This window comes from Pleurodeles waltl, chromosome 1_1 (genome assembly GCF_031143425.1).
Source record: "Pleurodeles waltl isolate 20211129_DDA chromosome 1_1, aPleWal1.hap1.20221129, whole genome shotgun sequence".
Lineage (NCBI taxonomy): Eukaryota > Metazoa > Chordata > Amphibia > Caudata > Salamandridae > Pleurodeles > Pleurodeles waltl.
Genome location: NC_090436.1, coordinates 799,955 through 816,946, shown reverse-complemented (window position 1 = coordinate 816,946; position 16,992 = coordinate 799,955). Strand labels below are relative to the sequence as shown.

Genomic DNA, 16,992 nt, shown 5'->3' with positions numbered 1-16,992 from the left:
GCTTAAGTTGCAGATTGGTCTCTAACACAGGCACCATGCTGTACCGCAACAATGTGGGCTGGGATTGGGATTCTACTTGTCACGTTATACCTATACCATCCAACCCGCAAATACAACCTCCGTATTCAATAAAACATGGAGCAAAGGCTCCAGTGAAGGAAATACTCCAATAACTGGAGTACCAGGGAGTAATGAACTCTGTGTATCAGCTATGAATAACCCTTTGTTCCCCATAGCTAAAATGGTCCATTCTTACAGACTAGCCTTAGATTACAGACATCTTGAGAGGCGCGCGCACACAAACGTATTCTCTCTCTCTCTTCCTTTCTTGCCCCCCCCATAACTCTTACGGCCTCAATGAACAACAAAATTGGCAAAAAATACAAAACAACCTTGGATATTTCCAAAGTTTTTTTCTACTAAAATCTATTGCCTGAGAGTAGAGGTCTAAGTGCATTTTCCATGTTAAGCTTTCAAGGTCATTAGCTCGTGTGACATCTGTATTACATGATATTGATCCTGAGGTGTTGTCTTATGAAGGTGACATCTATCTGAAGGATGATCTCCACACACTTTTGGCCAGAGTAGATTGCATTTTATTGTGATTTGCCGAATGTGTAGACAAATTCAGTTTTAAGAAAACTAAAGTTCCTTATTTTTTTTTTAATATGAGTTGTCAAATGAGGGGAAATGTCTGGCGCCACAATTCCTAGAGATGTTGACACAACCACCAAATACCATTAAAAAAAACTGCAATACTTAGGATTCTTTAATTTTGGCAAAACATACATTCCAGATTATGCACAGCGCATAAAGCCACTATGATTTAATTCGTCCAGATTTCTCAAGAAAATATTGGACACCACAACATACACAAATTCTGAGATCATTGCAGACTGAAGCAAAACATTTACACAGAGGTGTAAACAAAGCAAGTCTGGAGATCCGGGTGATTTTGGTTTCACATATGTTACATTCAATGCAGGATGGATGCTGTCCAGGCAAAGGAGCAAGATGGCTAGTGCTGGGAAAAATGGCAATTAACAAAGGCCAAATAACGCAAGTGCCGATGACCATCACGGCAAACAGCCATTTATAAGAATTCACCACGTATACTGTGTCATTTAGTAAGACGTAACTGCAAGACGAAAAAAGGTGAGTTATCTCAGGCTGCAGCACCAAAGAGAGAGGAAGAGTGGATTTACATAGGAGGTTATGGGCCCTAATTGGAGGCTGGTTTAGGGGCAATTAACTGTCTTGATTGGTTGCTGATTAAGAAGCATAATCTGAGTCTCCAGTCCTGACATAGAATTCACATGAAAGTGTCATGTGCCCCTTAAGTTTTGATTCTGTACTGATTGTACTGGCCCCTGTTCTTTGTGTAACGTGGCAGTCATCCTATTTATCTTAAATGTTTCTGATACTTTGCCATGGTCTTTATTTATGGAAATGCTAAGAAGTTAAGTATTTCTGTGTGGGATTGTTTTCCACATTTCTCAGTTTTGAATGTGTTCCTCTGATCTTCCTTATTATTGTTTTACTTCTGAATTTTTACCGATATTTACTTGATTCCGGTAACCACTGTCCTCCTAGATCCGCTTATCAAAAGAACTGATTGGAAACACTAACTTGTTGACATTTGATAGTTTAACAATTAAAACATGTTATTAGTGCTGTCTTATATTTGTATGTTTAATTAGAAGTACGGTTCGGTTACTCTGTGAAGTGTGCTGTTGTGTGGGTTCTTTTACAGTGCTATCCACACCGCTTCTCTTAACAGCAGTTTCAATTCTCTTTATGCCCAACACAGAGTGAGTCCACATATACGTAACTTAGTGATGAATGATTGAAAACAACTGAAATACTGGAACCTGTCAGTCTCTACAGGAGAAGGACCAGAGTTAAAGACATTCGGAAACAGAGGAATCCGTGAGGGGGCCAGTGGCCGCGCAAGTCCAAGCCCGCGAGCTTCTGTGCTGTGAGAGTCCAAGACCAAAGGAAAATAGATTCATGACTGACACTTACAGACAGTCCATGCAGGTCCAACCTGCCACTAGTGTGGCTTGCATCTAATGGCGTTTAAACCTGATGTTACTTCGTAAGCATCCATCAGAATTACCATCTAACGACGTCAATGAGCGAGCGTGTGATGCGTTTCATGAACAGTGGCGGCTCCATCTTAAGAAACTGGCCCTGGTAGCAAAACGTACACTCCAGAAACGCAGGCAATGAAGAAACCTTTACGCATGATCAAATATCAGAAGAGCGCTAGCTCCTTATCTCAACTAAGGGGACTTCAGTGAACACGCCGGGGAGGAAAATGCACCTGATGTGACCTCAAGAAAATGGGTTGTGATGTGACATCGTTTTCAGTCAGATATCAGCTCGTCAGCCATAAAATACCATACTTCCTCATGCATCAGAAAAAATATACAAGATCAACGAAGGTGGGTCAATCTTTAGTAATTCATCGGGATTAGGACCCATCAGCAAACACACACACAGCTAAAATCATGCAAATGCAGCAAAGTTAAAATAAGCTTCAGTCATTTATCTTTCCTGCAGAACGATTAATGATCTCACAGAGGAAAAACATAGATGTGCAGTGAATGCACCATCAGTGATCAACAGAGAGGAAAAAACATCAAGCGAAAGGATCCATCAGCAAAGACATGGAGGGAAAGAACTCTACAGTTGGGATGAATGTGATAAGTGGGTCAACATTTCTTCCTGCCGTTGATAACAATATCAAACAGAAGCATAGGGACAAAACATTTAATTGCACTGGATGTAGGAAGTGCTTTAAGAATCTGTCATCACTGAAAAGGCATGAGCGAATACACACTGTCGAAAAACCACACAGGTGCAGCAAATGTGGCAAGAGCTTTAGTTTCTTATCAGTTCTTCTGACCCATCAGCAGAAACATACAGGAGAAAAACCATACAAGTGCGATGTATGTGAGAAGAGCTTTAGTAGATCTACAGACCTCATTGACCATCAGCGAACACACACAGGAGAAAAACCATACAGGTGTGTTGAATGTGGCAAGAGCTTTAATAGATCATCAGGCCTTCGGCGTCATCAGCGAACACATACTGGAGAAAAACGACATAGGTGCAGTGTTTGTGAGAAGAGCTTTAATGAGCCATCGAAACTAGCAATCCACCAGCGAATACACACAGGTGAAAAACCATGCAGGTGCAGTGAATGTGGGAAGTGCTTTAATGACCCATCAACCCTAAGGTGCCATCAGCGGAAACACACTGGAGAAAAACCGTATGGTTGCAGTAGCTGTGGAAAGCACTTTAATGTTGAATCATCCTTGTGGCGTCATCAGCGAATACACATAGGAGAAAAACCATTCAGGTGCAATGAATGTGGAAAGAGATTTCTTGATTCATCAGCCCTTACGAGCCATCAGCGCATACACAGTAGAGTGAAACCATACAAGTGCAGTGAATGTGGGAAGAGCTTTTATAGATCATCGGATCTCACTGACCATCAGCAAACACACACAGGGGAGAAATCCTTCAGGTGCAGTGATTGTGGGAAGAGCTTTAATAGATCATCAAAGCTAAGAACCCATCAAAGAATACACACCGGGGAAAAACCATACATGTGCAGTGAATGTTTCAAGAGCTTTATTGATCTATCAGCCCTAAGGCGTCATCGGCGAATACACATGGAAAAATTATACTGGTGGACTGAATATGAGAAGAGGCTTAATGAGCCATCAGAATGAACAACCATCTGCAAATACATAACAGATCATCTGACCAAAGAGTGTTTCAACAACTACACATGGGAATTAAATTACGTACACTGAATGGGGGAAATGTAACACATTACAAATCATAAAGGGGAAAGAACATAAAAGAAACAGTTAATGCAGACCGCATTTAAGAGTTCGTTAGAGTTCATGGACTATCTGCAGACAAAAACAGATGAGAAAATCATATACATTATACAGATGTGATGTTGGAGTGAGCTTTGAACGACGATAAAACATAAGGATCCATCAATAAACCGACACAAAACAAATGGATTTTGTGAGTTTTAGAAATGCCTCAGTCTAAAGATCGTTCAATATAAAGAGCAAACCTTTGATAAAGGAATGCTGTCCACTTTCACTTCATACTGCACCTAGTTCAAAGAATATCCACACGACTGTTGTGCTAAAAAATGTATAGAGGGTGATCGAGGTTAAGGGCTTGATTTAGATCTCGGCGGATGGAATGCCCCGTCACAAATGAGACCGATATCCCATCTGCCGGATTGCGATCTCCATAGGATAGAATGGGATTGTAATGCGGGAGACGGGATATCCGTCACATTTGTAACAGAGTATTCCCCTCCGCCAAGATGGAAATCGGGCCATAAATCCACACCAGTTGCCACACCGATAGGCAGACGCTAAAGAGCGTCTGTTATCTCATACAGTGATTAGGGCATTCAGCAGTGGCGTTAAGCCTTTAAGATGATATATATTCCAAACCACTATCTTTGGCTTCCTCCAGCCACTTACAATCTATAATTTTGCTAAAATGAAAGAAAGGTGTCTGCAGTATTCATCGCCCTGGTTATGGTAGAACCTGATCGATGATAGTTGATTCTATTATTCAAACTCACTTCACCAGTTTTGCAAGCCAAGTTTGGGCCATCATTTCAGTATACTGATATACCTTGTTCCTCTCTGATCATTGTACCTTTGCACTTTTGTCCAATATAGTCCCCATGCCCTCACAGCGGCAAGCAGCAGATATATGTCCCCTTGCTCAAGATTCCTTATAACAAACTATTAGAGTCTCCAGTGGATGCAGAACTGCAGCTGTAGTACTATTGTGAGCCTGAAATCCTATAACCGAGCATAGTCCCCCTCTCAGCAGGTTTCAGAGTATCTCAGGCATTGGTACAGGCCACAAGTATGTGCCAAAAAACTCTTATTCAGTACAGAGACAGTCTCCGCATATATCTGATCCTCAAGCAGGGATTTATGAAAAATCCAGAGACATTAGCGAGTTGCTCATAATCATACTTAAAATCCTAGGTATTCATGATGGGAGATAATCACTGTGTAAATAGACCTCCCATGAAGAAAGAAATCTGTGTATCCTCGATTGTTGCTAATGGAGAAAAGGGAAGAGAAAAGTCTGTTGCAAACAGGGCACAGGATAAAGGATGAAAAAAGACAACAGTTTTGTTTGCATGCAGTTTACAGTAGGAATTTAGCATTTCCTCTCACATTTTGGCCAGCTTACTCAATCATGCACCATGGGAAAGTTGCTGGTGTACAGTAGCAGTGGGTAATAACACAGCATGCAGAGATCATGTTTTTATTGAGCCAGGCACCATTTGACTCATTCTTCTGTAAGAAAGGAGGAATGTAGCCTTGCATTGGGTGTGAGAACCCACACTCAGTCACATCCATGCATGGTTTATTTGCTGCCAAAACATCTTAAACCACATAATTTTAAACTCATTTTTTTTTTGCCAGAAAAAAACCCAGAAATGTGTGCTTCATACGGTCACGGAATAAGAACAATATATTTATTGTGAGTTCTCGGAAAGGGGCTGAATGGCTGCATTAGTGAATATGTGAGGAGAGAGAGAAGGGAGAGTCATTCATGATGCCTGGCACTCAGAACACTGAATGACTGTCGTGTGGATAGCTCTTCCAAGTGACCAATGACTAAAGGGCACTCATACATTACCCCATTATACATTTGCTGTCGGACAGAATGATATAAAATGTGACATTCATGCAAGCTCTATTACCATAGCCCCTTTCTGCGTGTTCATTTGTATGTCATTTGTTTTATGATATGATGTATTGATACTGATTTCAGACTCTCTGACAGACAGCAAAAGCTGACCTGCAAGACTTGGAGTAATTCAAGTTAGAAATGCAATTTCTAAAATGGTAATAACTTTAAAATAGGTTGATTAGATGTTATATATTTTTGAAACCTTACATCTGAAAAAAATGTTGTCAAAATCCTGCCCTTTTTAATATTTCGGACAAACTTTCGGCTTGCTTAATCATCAAAGGTGTTGCCGGCATAGTAGCAAGACAGTGTCCTACACCTTACTTCAGTCCCATACTCAGAATATTAACGATACCCCAGTATTGTTCTGACAGTAAGGGTACATCTGTTGCTTAATGATCTAATATCTGTCATACAGGCCAGTTAAGGAATACGCTGATATTGTAAATAAAAAATGTAATCAATGTTTTGATACAAAATATAAAAATGTGTTTGATGTGATTGGAAACCAGACTAAAATTAGCAAATGTAGTCTTACCACAAAGTTGCAAATCTCCGAAACCAGATGTTAAAACATGGGCAAGTTGGCTCAATTAGAAAAGAAATCCTGCAGTCTTTGCTGTCAAATCTCCGTCTTAAGCAACGTATTGAAGGAATTTCTAGACATCCAAACATTTTAACTTATAATTATTTCCTGATAGGGATTTTAAACTAAAATTCCATAGTTTGACAGTTTGTTGATTATTTTCAGTTTAATCTTTTAGTGTCATATAATCTGTACTCTTTGCATATGTGGTATCTGAATAACTATATTGTTGTAATTTCCTAAATTATTGCAGCTTGTTCAAGCTCTTGCAAATGTTTTGAAACGTTCTCCATTATTAATATCCTGGTTTGCTGTATTAAATTCTACATGTAGATAGGCTGTTGTGATCGACTTTTAGGATTGTAGTGACTACAATTTTGATCAGATGTGTTTTTAAAAAAAAAGACTAATGAAATGCAATTGAATTGTTAGATTTGATACCATTTAGATTGTTTTTATTATGAATTGTAATATAGTTTGCAAAGTTTGAGAATAATTCAAAACAAAGTAAAAAATAAATGAAAAATATTTAAAATTGCATTGTATGATAACCAGATGTTCTCTTTAACTTGGTTTAAAAATGATACACTTATTCAGGAGGTATGCTCCTTTGCTATGAGTAAAGTATGGTTTGTAAATATATTTTGTAAATATTATTTTAATAAAACACACATTTCTATTGCGTAAAAGTAATTGTTCTGCTCACCATAGAGAATATCTTTAAAAGATAAAAAGGTCTAATTTACACTGGCGGATTGAGGGTGGTATTAGACACTGGAATGTTCTGGGGGTTTTCATATGTGGTGATGGCCCAAAAGAGAAGCCACATTTCTGCACTAACAATTTTAATCACATTTATTTAATTGAAAGTTAAAAAATCAACAGTAATGCACAAGTGGTGAAGATTTAAAAAAAGATGTTACACATTGCTTAGAGAAACAGATTCACGTAAAAATGTTTAAGAAAATAAATTCAAGTAAAAAGTGTTAGGGCAAACCATGTTAACACATGGAAGCTTGCTCTTGGTGTGGTGGGTGTGCACATAGGAGTGAGGTAATGGGGGGGTGGTGGGAGAATAACGGTTGTGGATGTTGTGCTTCCCCGGGAGGGAAGGTTATCTGCTATATACCGGTATTTAGGCAAAGCCATATGTTTTTTTTTTTAACAGTTACAACAAACGCAGCTCAATCCAATAAAAACAATGTCAACATGATGTTCAATTTATACAGAGATGTTGTGGACAAAATAGAGAATACCCAGGAAAAGTAGTTTTGTGAAAGCTGATTTGTAAGTTACATTTCAGAAAAAGTGTAGAGAAATGATTTTAACATATCTAACACGATTGCATGTGACTAGAAACATTTTGCTTGTTGTGGTTCTCAATTCAAAACCAAAGAAATTCAGCAGTTCTAGTTAGAGATTTTTCAAGTAACCGAAACTCGCACCCTAAGGTAGCTATAACTCGTGCCCCGCCACGCACAGTTGTCTCATCAATAATGTTATTGCAAATGTTGCGATGAGAATATGAAAGATGGCATAGATGTCATCAATAAGATAATATCTTGAGTAATTAGCTGTGCAGGGTGAAGGCGTGAGATGTAGTTACCTTAGGGCGCGAGTTATAGTTGAAAGAGCTCTAACTGCTGAATCGATAGAGTTTTGTATGATTAAATTCAGAACCTAACTATAACGTCACTGTTACCTTTGTTTTTTTTCCAGTGCATTTCTATTTTGCTTTTTTAACATATAGGGGGTCATTCCAACCCTGGCGGTCGGTGTTAAAGCGGCGGCCAAACCGCCAACAGGCTGGCGGTAAATAAAATGCAATTCCGACCCTGGCGGAAACCGCCAACAGAGTCCGCCACTTTAACACACCGCCCGCCACGGCGGGACAAACAAACAGCGCGGCGGTCACCGCCAACAGACAGGCGGGAGACAATGTACCGCCCACCCTATCACAACCCACCAATCCGCCACCTTTTCCGGGGCGGTAGCCTCGCCGATAAAAACACGGCGGAAACAGCCATTTCAAACGGAAAACGCTCACCTCCATACACCCCACGAGGAATCTGGACAGCATGGAACCCGAACTACACATCCTACCAGCCATTGTCTTCCTGCTCCTCTACCAGGAGCACGAACGCCGGCGCAGAAGACAAAGGTGAGTACTGCACCTACGACACAGGGGAGGGGGAGGCAAAAATTTACGGGGACACACATATGCGACACACCCACCCTCACCCTCACCCACTACAACACACACATCAATGCATAGCAACACATCACAGTTACACCCCCAAACCCCCCGGAAGAATGCAAAGGCAAAAGGAAATGATTATAAATATAGAATTATATTGTAAGACTGAGTATAAAATATATCACACATCTATAACTTTATATACATAAATTGTCCAGTCCGATATGTCTGTCAGCCATTGTTCGTGGGCCACTGGGCCAAAACACATGGGCAAAGCCCACACAGGATACCTGCCTCCAACGGAGAGAACACTGCAGGGGCATCAGATAGGAAAACTACAGGCACCTCAGGGGGAAGGGAAGTGGGGGGCACCTCAGCCAGATGAGTCCACGACGCCAGATCCACGAGGGGCCTCCATGGCCACTGTGCCATCCTGGGGAGTGCAAAGCCACAGTCTCACAAGTCTCTACAGTGGGTGGGTTGCCCACTGTGCCATCCTGGGGAGTGCAAAGCCACAGTCTCTCAAGTCTCTACAGTGGGTGGGGTGCCCACTGTGCCATCCTGGGGAGTGCAAAGCCACAGACTCTCAAGTCTCTACAGTGGGTGGGTTGCCCATTGTGCCATCCTGGGGAGTGCAAAGCCACAGTCTCTCAAGTGGATAACAGTCTTCACTGGTACTGGAGGGGGACTAGTGCCCAGAGTGCTTCGTGCAGCCCTGCCCGACACAGATGCGGGCCTGCCCCTTCCGCCAATGGGCCAGCGGTGCTTGAGATGAAGGGCCCAGTTCAGCGGTGCTTGAGACGGCGGTGCCCTGTTCAGCGGTGCTTGAGATGAAGGGCCCTGTTCAGCGGTGCTTGAGATGAAGGGCCCAGTTCAGCGGTTCCTGAGACGGCTGTGCCCTGTTCAGCGGTGCTTGAGATGAAGGGCCCAGTTCAGCGGTGCTTGAGATGAAGGGCCCAGTTCACCGGTTCTTGAGACGGCGGTGCCCAGCGGAGCGGTGCTTGAGATGAAGGGCCCTGTTCAGCGGTGCTTGAGACGGCGGTGCCCAGTTCAGCGGTGCTTGAGATGAAGGGCCCTGTTCAGCGGTGCTTGAGATGAAGGGCCCTGTTCAGCGGTGCTTGAGACGGCGGTGCCCTGTTCAGCGGTGCTTGAGACGGCGGTGCCCTGTTCAGAGGTGCTTGAGATGAAGGGCCCAGTTCAGCGGTGCTTGAGATAAAGGGCCCAGTTCAGCGGTGCTTGAGATGAAGGGCCCAGTTCAGTGGTTCTTGAGACGGCGGTGCCCAGCGGAGCAGTGCTTGAGATGAAGGGCCCTGTTCAGCGGTGCTTGAGACGGCGGTGCCCAGTTCAGCGGTGCTTGAGATGAAGGGCCCTGTTCAGCGGTGCTTGAGATGAAGGGCCCTGTTCAGCGGTGCTTGAGATGAAGGGCCCAGTTCAGCGGTGCTTGAGACGGCGGTGCCCTGTTCAGCGGTGCTTGAGACGGCGGTGCCCTGTTCAGCGGTGCTTGAGATGAAGGGCCCAGTTCAGCAGTGCTTGAGATGAAGGGCCCAGTTCAGCGGTGCTTGAGATGAAGGGCCCAGTTCAGCGGTGCTTGAGACGGCGGTGCCCTGTTCAGCGGTGCTTGATATGAAGGGCCCTGTTCAGCGGTGCTTGAGATGAAGGGCCCTGTTCAGCGGTGCTTGAGATGAAGGGCCCTGTTCAGCGGTGCTTGAGATGAAGGGCCCTGTTCAGCGGTGCTTGAGACGGCGGTGCCCTGTTCAGCGGTTCTTGATACGGCGGTGTCCTGTTCAGCGGTGCTTGAGACGGCGGTGCCCTGTTCAGCGGTGCTTGAGACGGCGGTGCCCTGTTCAGCGGTGCTTGAGATGAAGGGCCCAGTTCAGCGGTTCCTGAGACGGCGGTGCCCTGTTCAGCGGTGCTTGAGATGAAGGGCCCAGTTCAGCGGTGCTTGAGATGAAGGGCCCAGTTCAGCGGTGCTTGAGATGAAGGGCCCTGTTCAGCGGTGCTTGAGACGGCGGTGCCCTGTTCAGCGGTGCTTGAGACGGCGGTGCCCTGTTCAGCGGTTCTTGAGACGGCGGTGCCCTGTTCAGCGGTGCTTGAGACGGCGGTGCCCTGTTCAGCGGTGCTTGAGACGGCGGTGCCCTGTTCAGCGGTGCTTGAGACGGCGGTGCCCTGTTCAGCGGTGCTTGAGATGAAGGGCCCAGTTCAGCGGTTCCTGAGACGGCGGTGCCCTGTTCAGCGGTTCCTGAGACGGCGGTGCCCTGTTCAGCGGTGCTTGAGATGAAGGGCCCTGTTCAGCGGTGCTTGAGATGAAGGGCCCTGTTCAGCGGTGCTTAAGATGAAGGGCCCAGTTCAGCGGTGCTTGAGATGGCGGTGCCCTGTTCAGCGGTGCTTGAGACGGCGGTGCCCTGTTCAGCGGTGCTTGAGACGGCGGTGCCCTGTTCAGCGGTGCTTGAGACGGCGGTGCCCTGTTCAGCGGTGCTTGAGACGGCGGTGCCCTGTTCAGCGGTGCTTGAGATGAAGGGCCCAGTTCAGCGGTTCCTGAGACGGCGGTGCCCTGTTCAGCGGTGCTTGAGATGAAGGGCCCAGTTCAGCGGCGCTTGAGATGAAGGGCCCAGTTCAGCGGTTCCTGAGACGGCGGTGCCCAGCGGAGCGGTGCTTGAGATGAAGGGCCCATTTCAGCGGTTCCTGAGACGGCGGTGCCCAGCGGAGCGGTGCTTGAGATGAAGGGCCCTGTTCAGCGGTGCTTGAGACAGCGGTGCCCAGCGGAGCGGTGCTTGAGATGAAGGGCCCCGTTCAGCGGTGCTTGAGACGGCGGTGCCCCGCGGAGCGGTGCTTGAGATGAGTGTCCTGGTCAGCGGATCCGGCCCAGGCATGGATGTCACTCGCCACCTGACATGTGGCTGGCGGGGCCTTCCTGCCCATCTGTCTGGTGGCTTGCGGGGCCCTCCTGGACTGCAGTTCTCGGCCTGTGGGTGTCCTCCTGCCCACCTGGGACATGGCTTGCGAGGCCCTCCTGGGCTGCAGTACCGGGCCTGTGTGTGTCCTCCTGCACACCTGGGATGGGGCTGGTGGGGCCCTCCTGGCCAGCTGGCCTGCTGCCGGACTTGTCGGGCGTGCTGCCCTTCCCACCCTTCCCTGCACGTTTGTGGCCCTTTCCCACCTTTGGCGGTGTGCCAGGTGGCACCTGACTTCCTGCCGGAGCCAATGTAGGGATATTTGTCCCTGGGGTCTTTGGTTGCTCGCGCCGGGCACTGGCAATCTTAGGATGCTTTTCCGGTGGTGGGCTGGCCGTGCCTTGGCTCCTAGCTGAACTGGATGCCCTTGAGGGTGGGGGACTCCACAGTCCATGGACAACAGTCTTCACAGGTCCCGGTTTTGTGGTGGCTGAGGTGCTGATTGGAGTCTTATGAGATGGACGGGGTGGGGGAGTTGTAGGAAAGAGGTCAAGTTTGGAAAAGAAAAGCAATTTGGAAAGAGAGGGACGGGTATGTGTAGTGGGTATGGGAGTGGAGGAAGAGGATGTGGTTGTAGGAGTGTGAAGTCTGGTGTCTTTGGGTGCAGGTGCTTGGGCTGGAGGCTGTCGTGAGGTGGGTGGGTGGGTGGCTGCCTGCGTTTGTGTAGTTTGGAGGAGGGGGTGACAGACACACTTGGAGAGGACACAGGGGACGTGTAAATGGTAGTGGGGGTGGTGACTGCAAGTGTTCTGGTGGGTGTGCTGGTGATGGACGTAGTGGCTGAAGATGTTGTGCATGCAAGTGTGAGTGGAGACGTCACAGGGAGGGAGGAGGGAGACGAGGAGGAGGGGGACACAGTGGAGGCAGTGGCTGTTGGTATGTCTGCATGTGGATGTTGCTTGTGTGAATGCTTGTGTGATGTGTGGTGCTTATGTCTGGCTGAGCTTCCCTTGGGTGTTGAGGTGTGTGCAGGCTGGTCTGTAGGTGTGTGTGGGATAGGCAGAGGTACAGGGGATTGGGTCTGGGTGGAGGAAGTTGGAGGGGGGAGGCTAGAGACAGGGACAATTGCTGCCGTCAGTGCAGAGGCCAGAGCGTTGAACGATCGCTGATGGGCAGCCTGACCCGAATGAATGCCCTCCGGTTATGCATTACTCTGGTGCAACTCTCTTTGTACACCCTGGATGGCATTCAAAAGGGTAGACTGCCCAACAATGATGGTCCTTAGGAGGTCAATGACCTCCTCACTGAGGGCAGCAGGGGTGACAGGGGCAGGGCCTGAGGTGCCTGGGGCGAAGGAGATGCCCACCTTCCTGGGTGAGCGGGCACGGGGCAAACGCTGAGGGGCTGCTGGGAGGGCGGTGCTGGTGCGCTGGGTGGCGGCTGTACCTGTTGTTGCGGGGGGCACGGATGTTGCCGCCACCACAAGGGAGCTCCCTTCAGAGGACGAGTCGCTGTCACTGACATCAGCACGAGTCCCTGCTGTGGAGCTCCCCTCGCCCTCTGTCTCACTGGTGAAATCCGAGTCAGTTGCATGGCCCGCCATGGCCATGTGAGATGCAGCTCCCTCGTGCTCCGATGCCACTTCTCCTCCGCCTGATGATGCTAATGCACACATGAACAGGAAGACCACAAAAAAGGGGGGGGAGGAGAAATAAAGACATGTTGAGTGCATGGATTACCGCTACCGTTGGCGGACAAGACAGACACAGAAGCCCCCTGCACTACGCCGCGCACTTGGGGTCCACTACGCAATCCGTGGGACATGGCCTACAAGCCTATGGACGACAACTGCACACATAGATGACACAGGGCCATGGATACCTGTACTTGGCACCCTACAGAGGTGGGGGGCGGGGGCACAGGGCCATGCCTTACGGAGGGGCCTAGCCTACAGAAATCGCCCTGGCCTAGGGATACCCACAGCCCTCCTCCCCCACCCAGACACCTCCACTGCGCGCAAAGTCAGCAGAATTTATTTGTACTCACCCCCTTGTGTCTGCTGTGATGTCCTCACGCGCCCATCCAAATCGGGGTAGGCCACCGCCAGGATCCGGGACATCAGGGGGGGGTCAAATGACGACTGGCACCCATCCTACGTTGGGAGGCCATCCCCAGCTGAGCCTCCGCCGTCTTCCTGCTCCAGCGTCGGATGTCCTCCCACCTCTTCCGGCAGTGGGTGCCCTGTCTGTTGTGGACCCCCAGGGTCCGGACGTCCTTGGCGATGGCACGCCAAATCGCGACTTTCTGGTGGGCGCTGACCTATGTGACATGTACAGGGAGAGAAAAATTGTCATCACCTTCTGCATGCTCGATGTGAGTGGCCCCCCCATCCCCACCCTTGCCATGTGGCACATGCTCTCATCTGTCGTTTGATGCATGCCTCAATCGCTCCCCTCCCCACCATCTTTCATCCACCCCACTCAACCCAGGCATTGCCCACTAAGCATGGTCCCAGTGTACTTACCTGTTGGTCTGGAGGACCGTAGAGTAGCGCATACTGGGGGAGGACCCCATCCACAAGTTTCTCCAACTCCTCCGCAGTGAAGGCAGGGGCCCTTTCCCCAGTCGCATGAGCCATTGTCTCTTCCAGACTGAGGTCACAGCAGCACTTGCAGTGTAGGTCCTCTCCTGTCGAAGATCAGGTATCGAGTGATTAAGCAGATAGAAAATGGCGGTCACGCCCGCGGCGGTGCGTACCGCGACTGCCGGCGCACATCGTCATTGGCTCCTGAAACCCATAGGGTTCAATGTTAACCAATGCGGCTTAGCGCCGCGGTCTTCGACCGCCTACCGCCGCGGTGTGCCACGCCAGCGCATTGACCTCACATCCCACTGTCGCACTTCACAGGTCAGGCAGCCGCCATTTCAAGGGCCCACATGGCCTAATTACCAACTGCGTCACACATACCTAGGCCATGCACCAACACTCATACAAGGCATTCAATGCATTGGGAATCGTGTTATGTGCAAGCTGTGGTTATGTACCTGTGGGTTGCTTGACTCTGTGCTCGCTGTTGTCCTTCATAGGCACCGTCCGCTGGGACATGTGAGGAGATGGAGCAATGTTCCCGTGTACAGACCGCTGGTGGACCTGTCGACAATGGAGGAACGACATGTCATACTGACATACAGGCTTGACCGAGCCACTATACAGGAACTGTGTGCCCAGCTGGAGCCAGACCTGATGTCACCCATCCGCCAACCCACAGGGATCCCCCCTCTAGTGCAGGTGCTGTCAGTACTCCATTTCTTAGCAAGTGGGTCATTTCAAACAACAGTGGCCATATCATCAGGGATGTCCCAGCCTATGTTTTCCAAGGTGTTGTCCAGAGTGTTGTCTGCCCTGCTGAAACACATGCGGAGCTACATCGTTTTCCCTGAGGTGGGGGATTTGCCTACAGTGAAGGGTGATTTCTATGCCCTTGGACATATCCCCAACATCATTGGTGCCATTGATGGGACACATGTTGCTTTGGTCCCCCCCAGCAGGAGTGAACAGGTGTACAGGAACCGGAAGAGTTATCATTCCATGAATGTACAGATGGTGTGTTTGGCTGACCAGTACATCTCCCATGTTAATGCCAAGTTCCCTGGGTCAGTGCATGACGCCTACATCCTGCGGGATAGCAGCATCCCGTATGTGATGGGTCAACTCCAGAGGCACCGGGTGTGGCTATTAGGGGACTCTGGTTACCCCAACCTGTCCTGGCTACTGACCCCAGTGAGGAATCCCAGGACAAAGGCAGAGGAACGGTACAATGAGGCCCATGGGTGGACTAGGAGGGTGATCGAGCGAACCTTTGGCCTCCTGAAGGCCAGGTTCAGGTGCCTCCATATGACAGGTGGATCCCTAATGTACTCACCAAAGAAGGTGTGCCAGATCATCGTGGCCTGCTGTATGCTTCGCAACCTGGCTTTGCGCCGCCAGGTGCCTTTTCTGCAGGAGGATGGTCCAGATGGTGGTGGTGTAGCAGCTGTGGAGCCTGTGGAGAGTGAAGAGGAGGAAGACGACATAGAGAACAGGAGCACAGTAATACAGCAGTATTTTCAGTGACACACAGGTAAGAGTAGACACCGGCATATTACATTTACTTAATGACTCCTACCTCTCTACTGTCTGACTTTTTCCCCCAGTGTATGGTAACTGTGGTGTGACTTTCCCTTCCGTTTTCAGAGATGTGGGCCCCACTGCGTGACATCTGCTTGGTTTCCCCATGGACTACAGCTGTGTGACAGCGGTTTGTTAGCATCACAATGTGAATGAACATTTTGGCACGGTCATGTCTAATACATTTGTTCTAAATCACAGCCAGACCCCAGATTGTTTTGTGCAATAAGTGTTTTTATTCAAGTGCTCTAAATTGGATGGGTGGTTGCAAATCGGTGAGGGGTGATGGTGGAGGATTGTCCATGGCAGAGTCCAGACTATCAGTTTCACAGGTGCATTGTCCAAATGCCTGTGGGAAGTGGAGCAGGGGCAGTTTAAGGTTGGACAGGGTGACAATGTGGGACAGCGGGATGACAATCAGGGCGGTATCCTTTGCTGGCGGGGGTCTTGACATCTTACTCTGTCTTCTTCCTGGATCTCAGGGCCCGCTTGCAGGGTGGTTCTCCTTCTGCAGGGGGTGGGGTTCTGGTGGCCTGTTGGTCTTGTGTCGGGGCCTCCTGTCCACTAGCGCCGGCGGAGGTGGTAGCCAGTTCTTGGTGCATGCTAGTGTCAGGGGCCCTTTGAGGTGCCACAGTGTCCCGCAATGTCGTGACTACCTCATTCAGGGCCACTACGATGGTACCCATGGCGGAACTGATGTTTCTTAGTTCCTCCCTGAACCCCATATACTGTTGCTCCTGCAGAAGCTGGATCTCCTGAAACCTGGCCAGGACCGTCGCCATCATCTCCTGGGAGCGGTGGTATGCTCCCATGATGGAGGAGAGGGCCTCGTGGAGAGTGGGTTCCCTGGGCCTGTCCCCCCCCTGTCGCACAGCAGCCCTCCCAGTTCCCCTGTTTCCCTGGGCCTCTGTCCCCTGGACCGTGTGCCCACTACCACTGCCCCCAGGTCCCTGTTGTTGTTGGGGTGGTGGGTTAGCCTGGGTTCCCTGTAGTGGTGGACACACCGCTGATTGACGTGTCCTGGGGACAGAGGTATGGGCCCGCTGGGTGGGTGCTGTGCTGGTGTTCCCAGAGGGGGGAAGGTCTACTGTGGCCTGTGGCTGTGTGAGGGGAACCGACTGTCCAGAGGTCCCCGATGGACCGGGCTGGTCATCTAGATCCAGGGAGACAGAGCTGCTGTCCTCACTGTGGGCCTCTTCTGGGGGTGGAGGGGACATTTGTGGACCCTCCTGCGCGGTGACGTGGCGTTCGGGTCCTGCAGGGGTATAAAAGTATGGTTATTGCTTCTGTGTGTGTCATAGCGTGCAATGAGTGGGTGCCCGTGTACCCCAGTGCTGGCATTCCTTTGTGGGGGCTGTTGTGACGGTGGTTGGGGGGGTGGGGG

At 49.0% G+C, this 16,992-nt stretch overlaps 2 protein-coding genes across 3 annotated transcripts in view; one reads left to right on the top strand and one right to left on the bottom strand.

Moving 5' to 3' along the window:
* The window catches only part of LOC138247748 (zinc finger protein 436-like), a 37,437-nt gene extending 30,387 nt beyond the window's left edge, over positions 1–7,050 (top strand). For both annotated transcript variants that reach the window (XM_069202132.1, XM_069202123.1), the window contains exon 3: positions 1,811–7,050. In XM_069202132.1, the coding sequence (XP_069058233.1) occupies positions 2,673–3,743 (1,071 nt within the window). In that variant the 5' untranslated portion in view covers positions 1,811–2,672 and the 3' untranslated portion in view covers positions 3,744–7,050. The remainder of the gene's footprint in view (positions 1–1,810) is intronic.
* The window catches only part of LOC138291575 (uncharacterized), a 649,831-nt gene that overhangs the window by 230,064 nt on the left and 402,775 nt on the right, over positions 1–16,992 (bottom strand). The gene's annotated exons all lie outside the window — the stretch shown is intronic.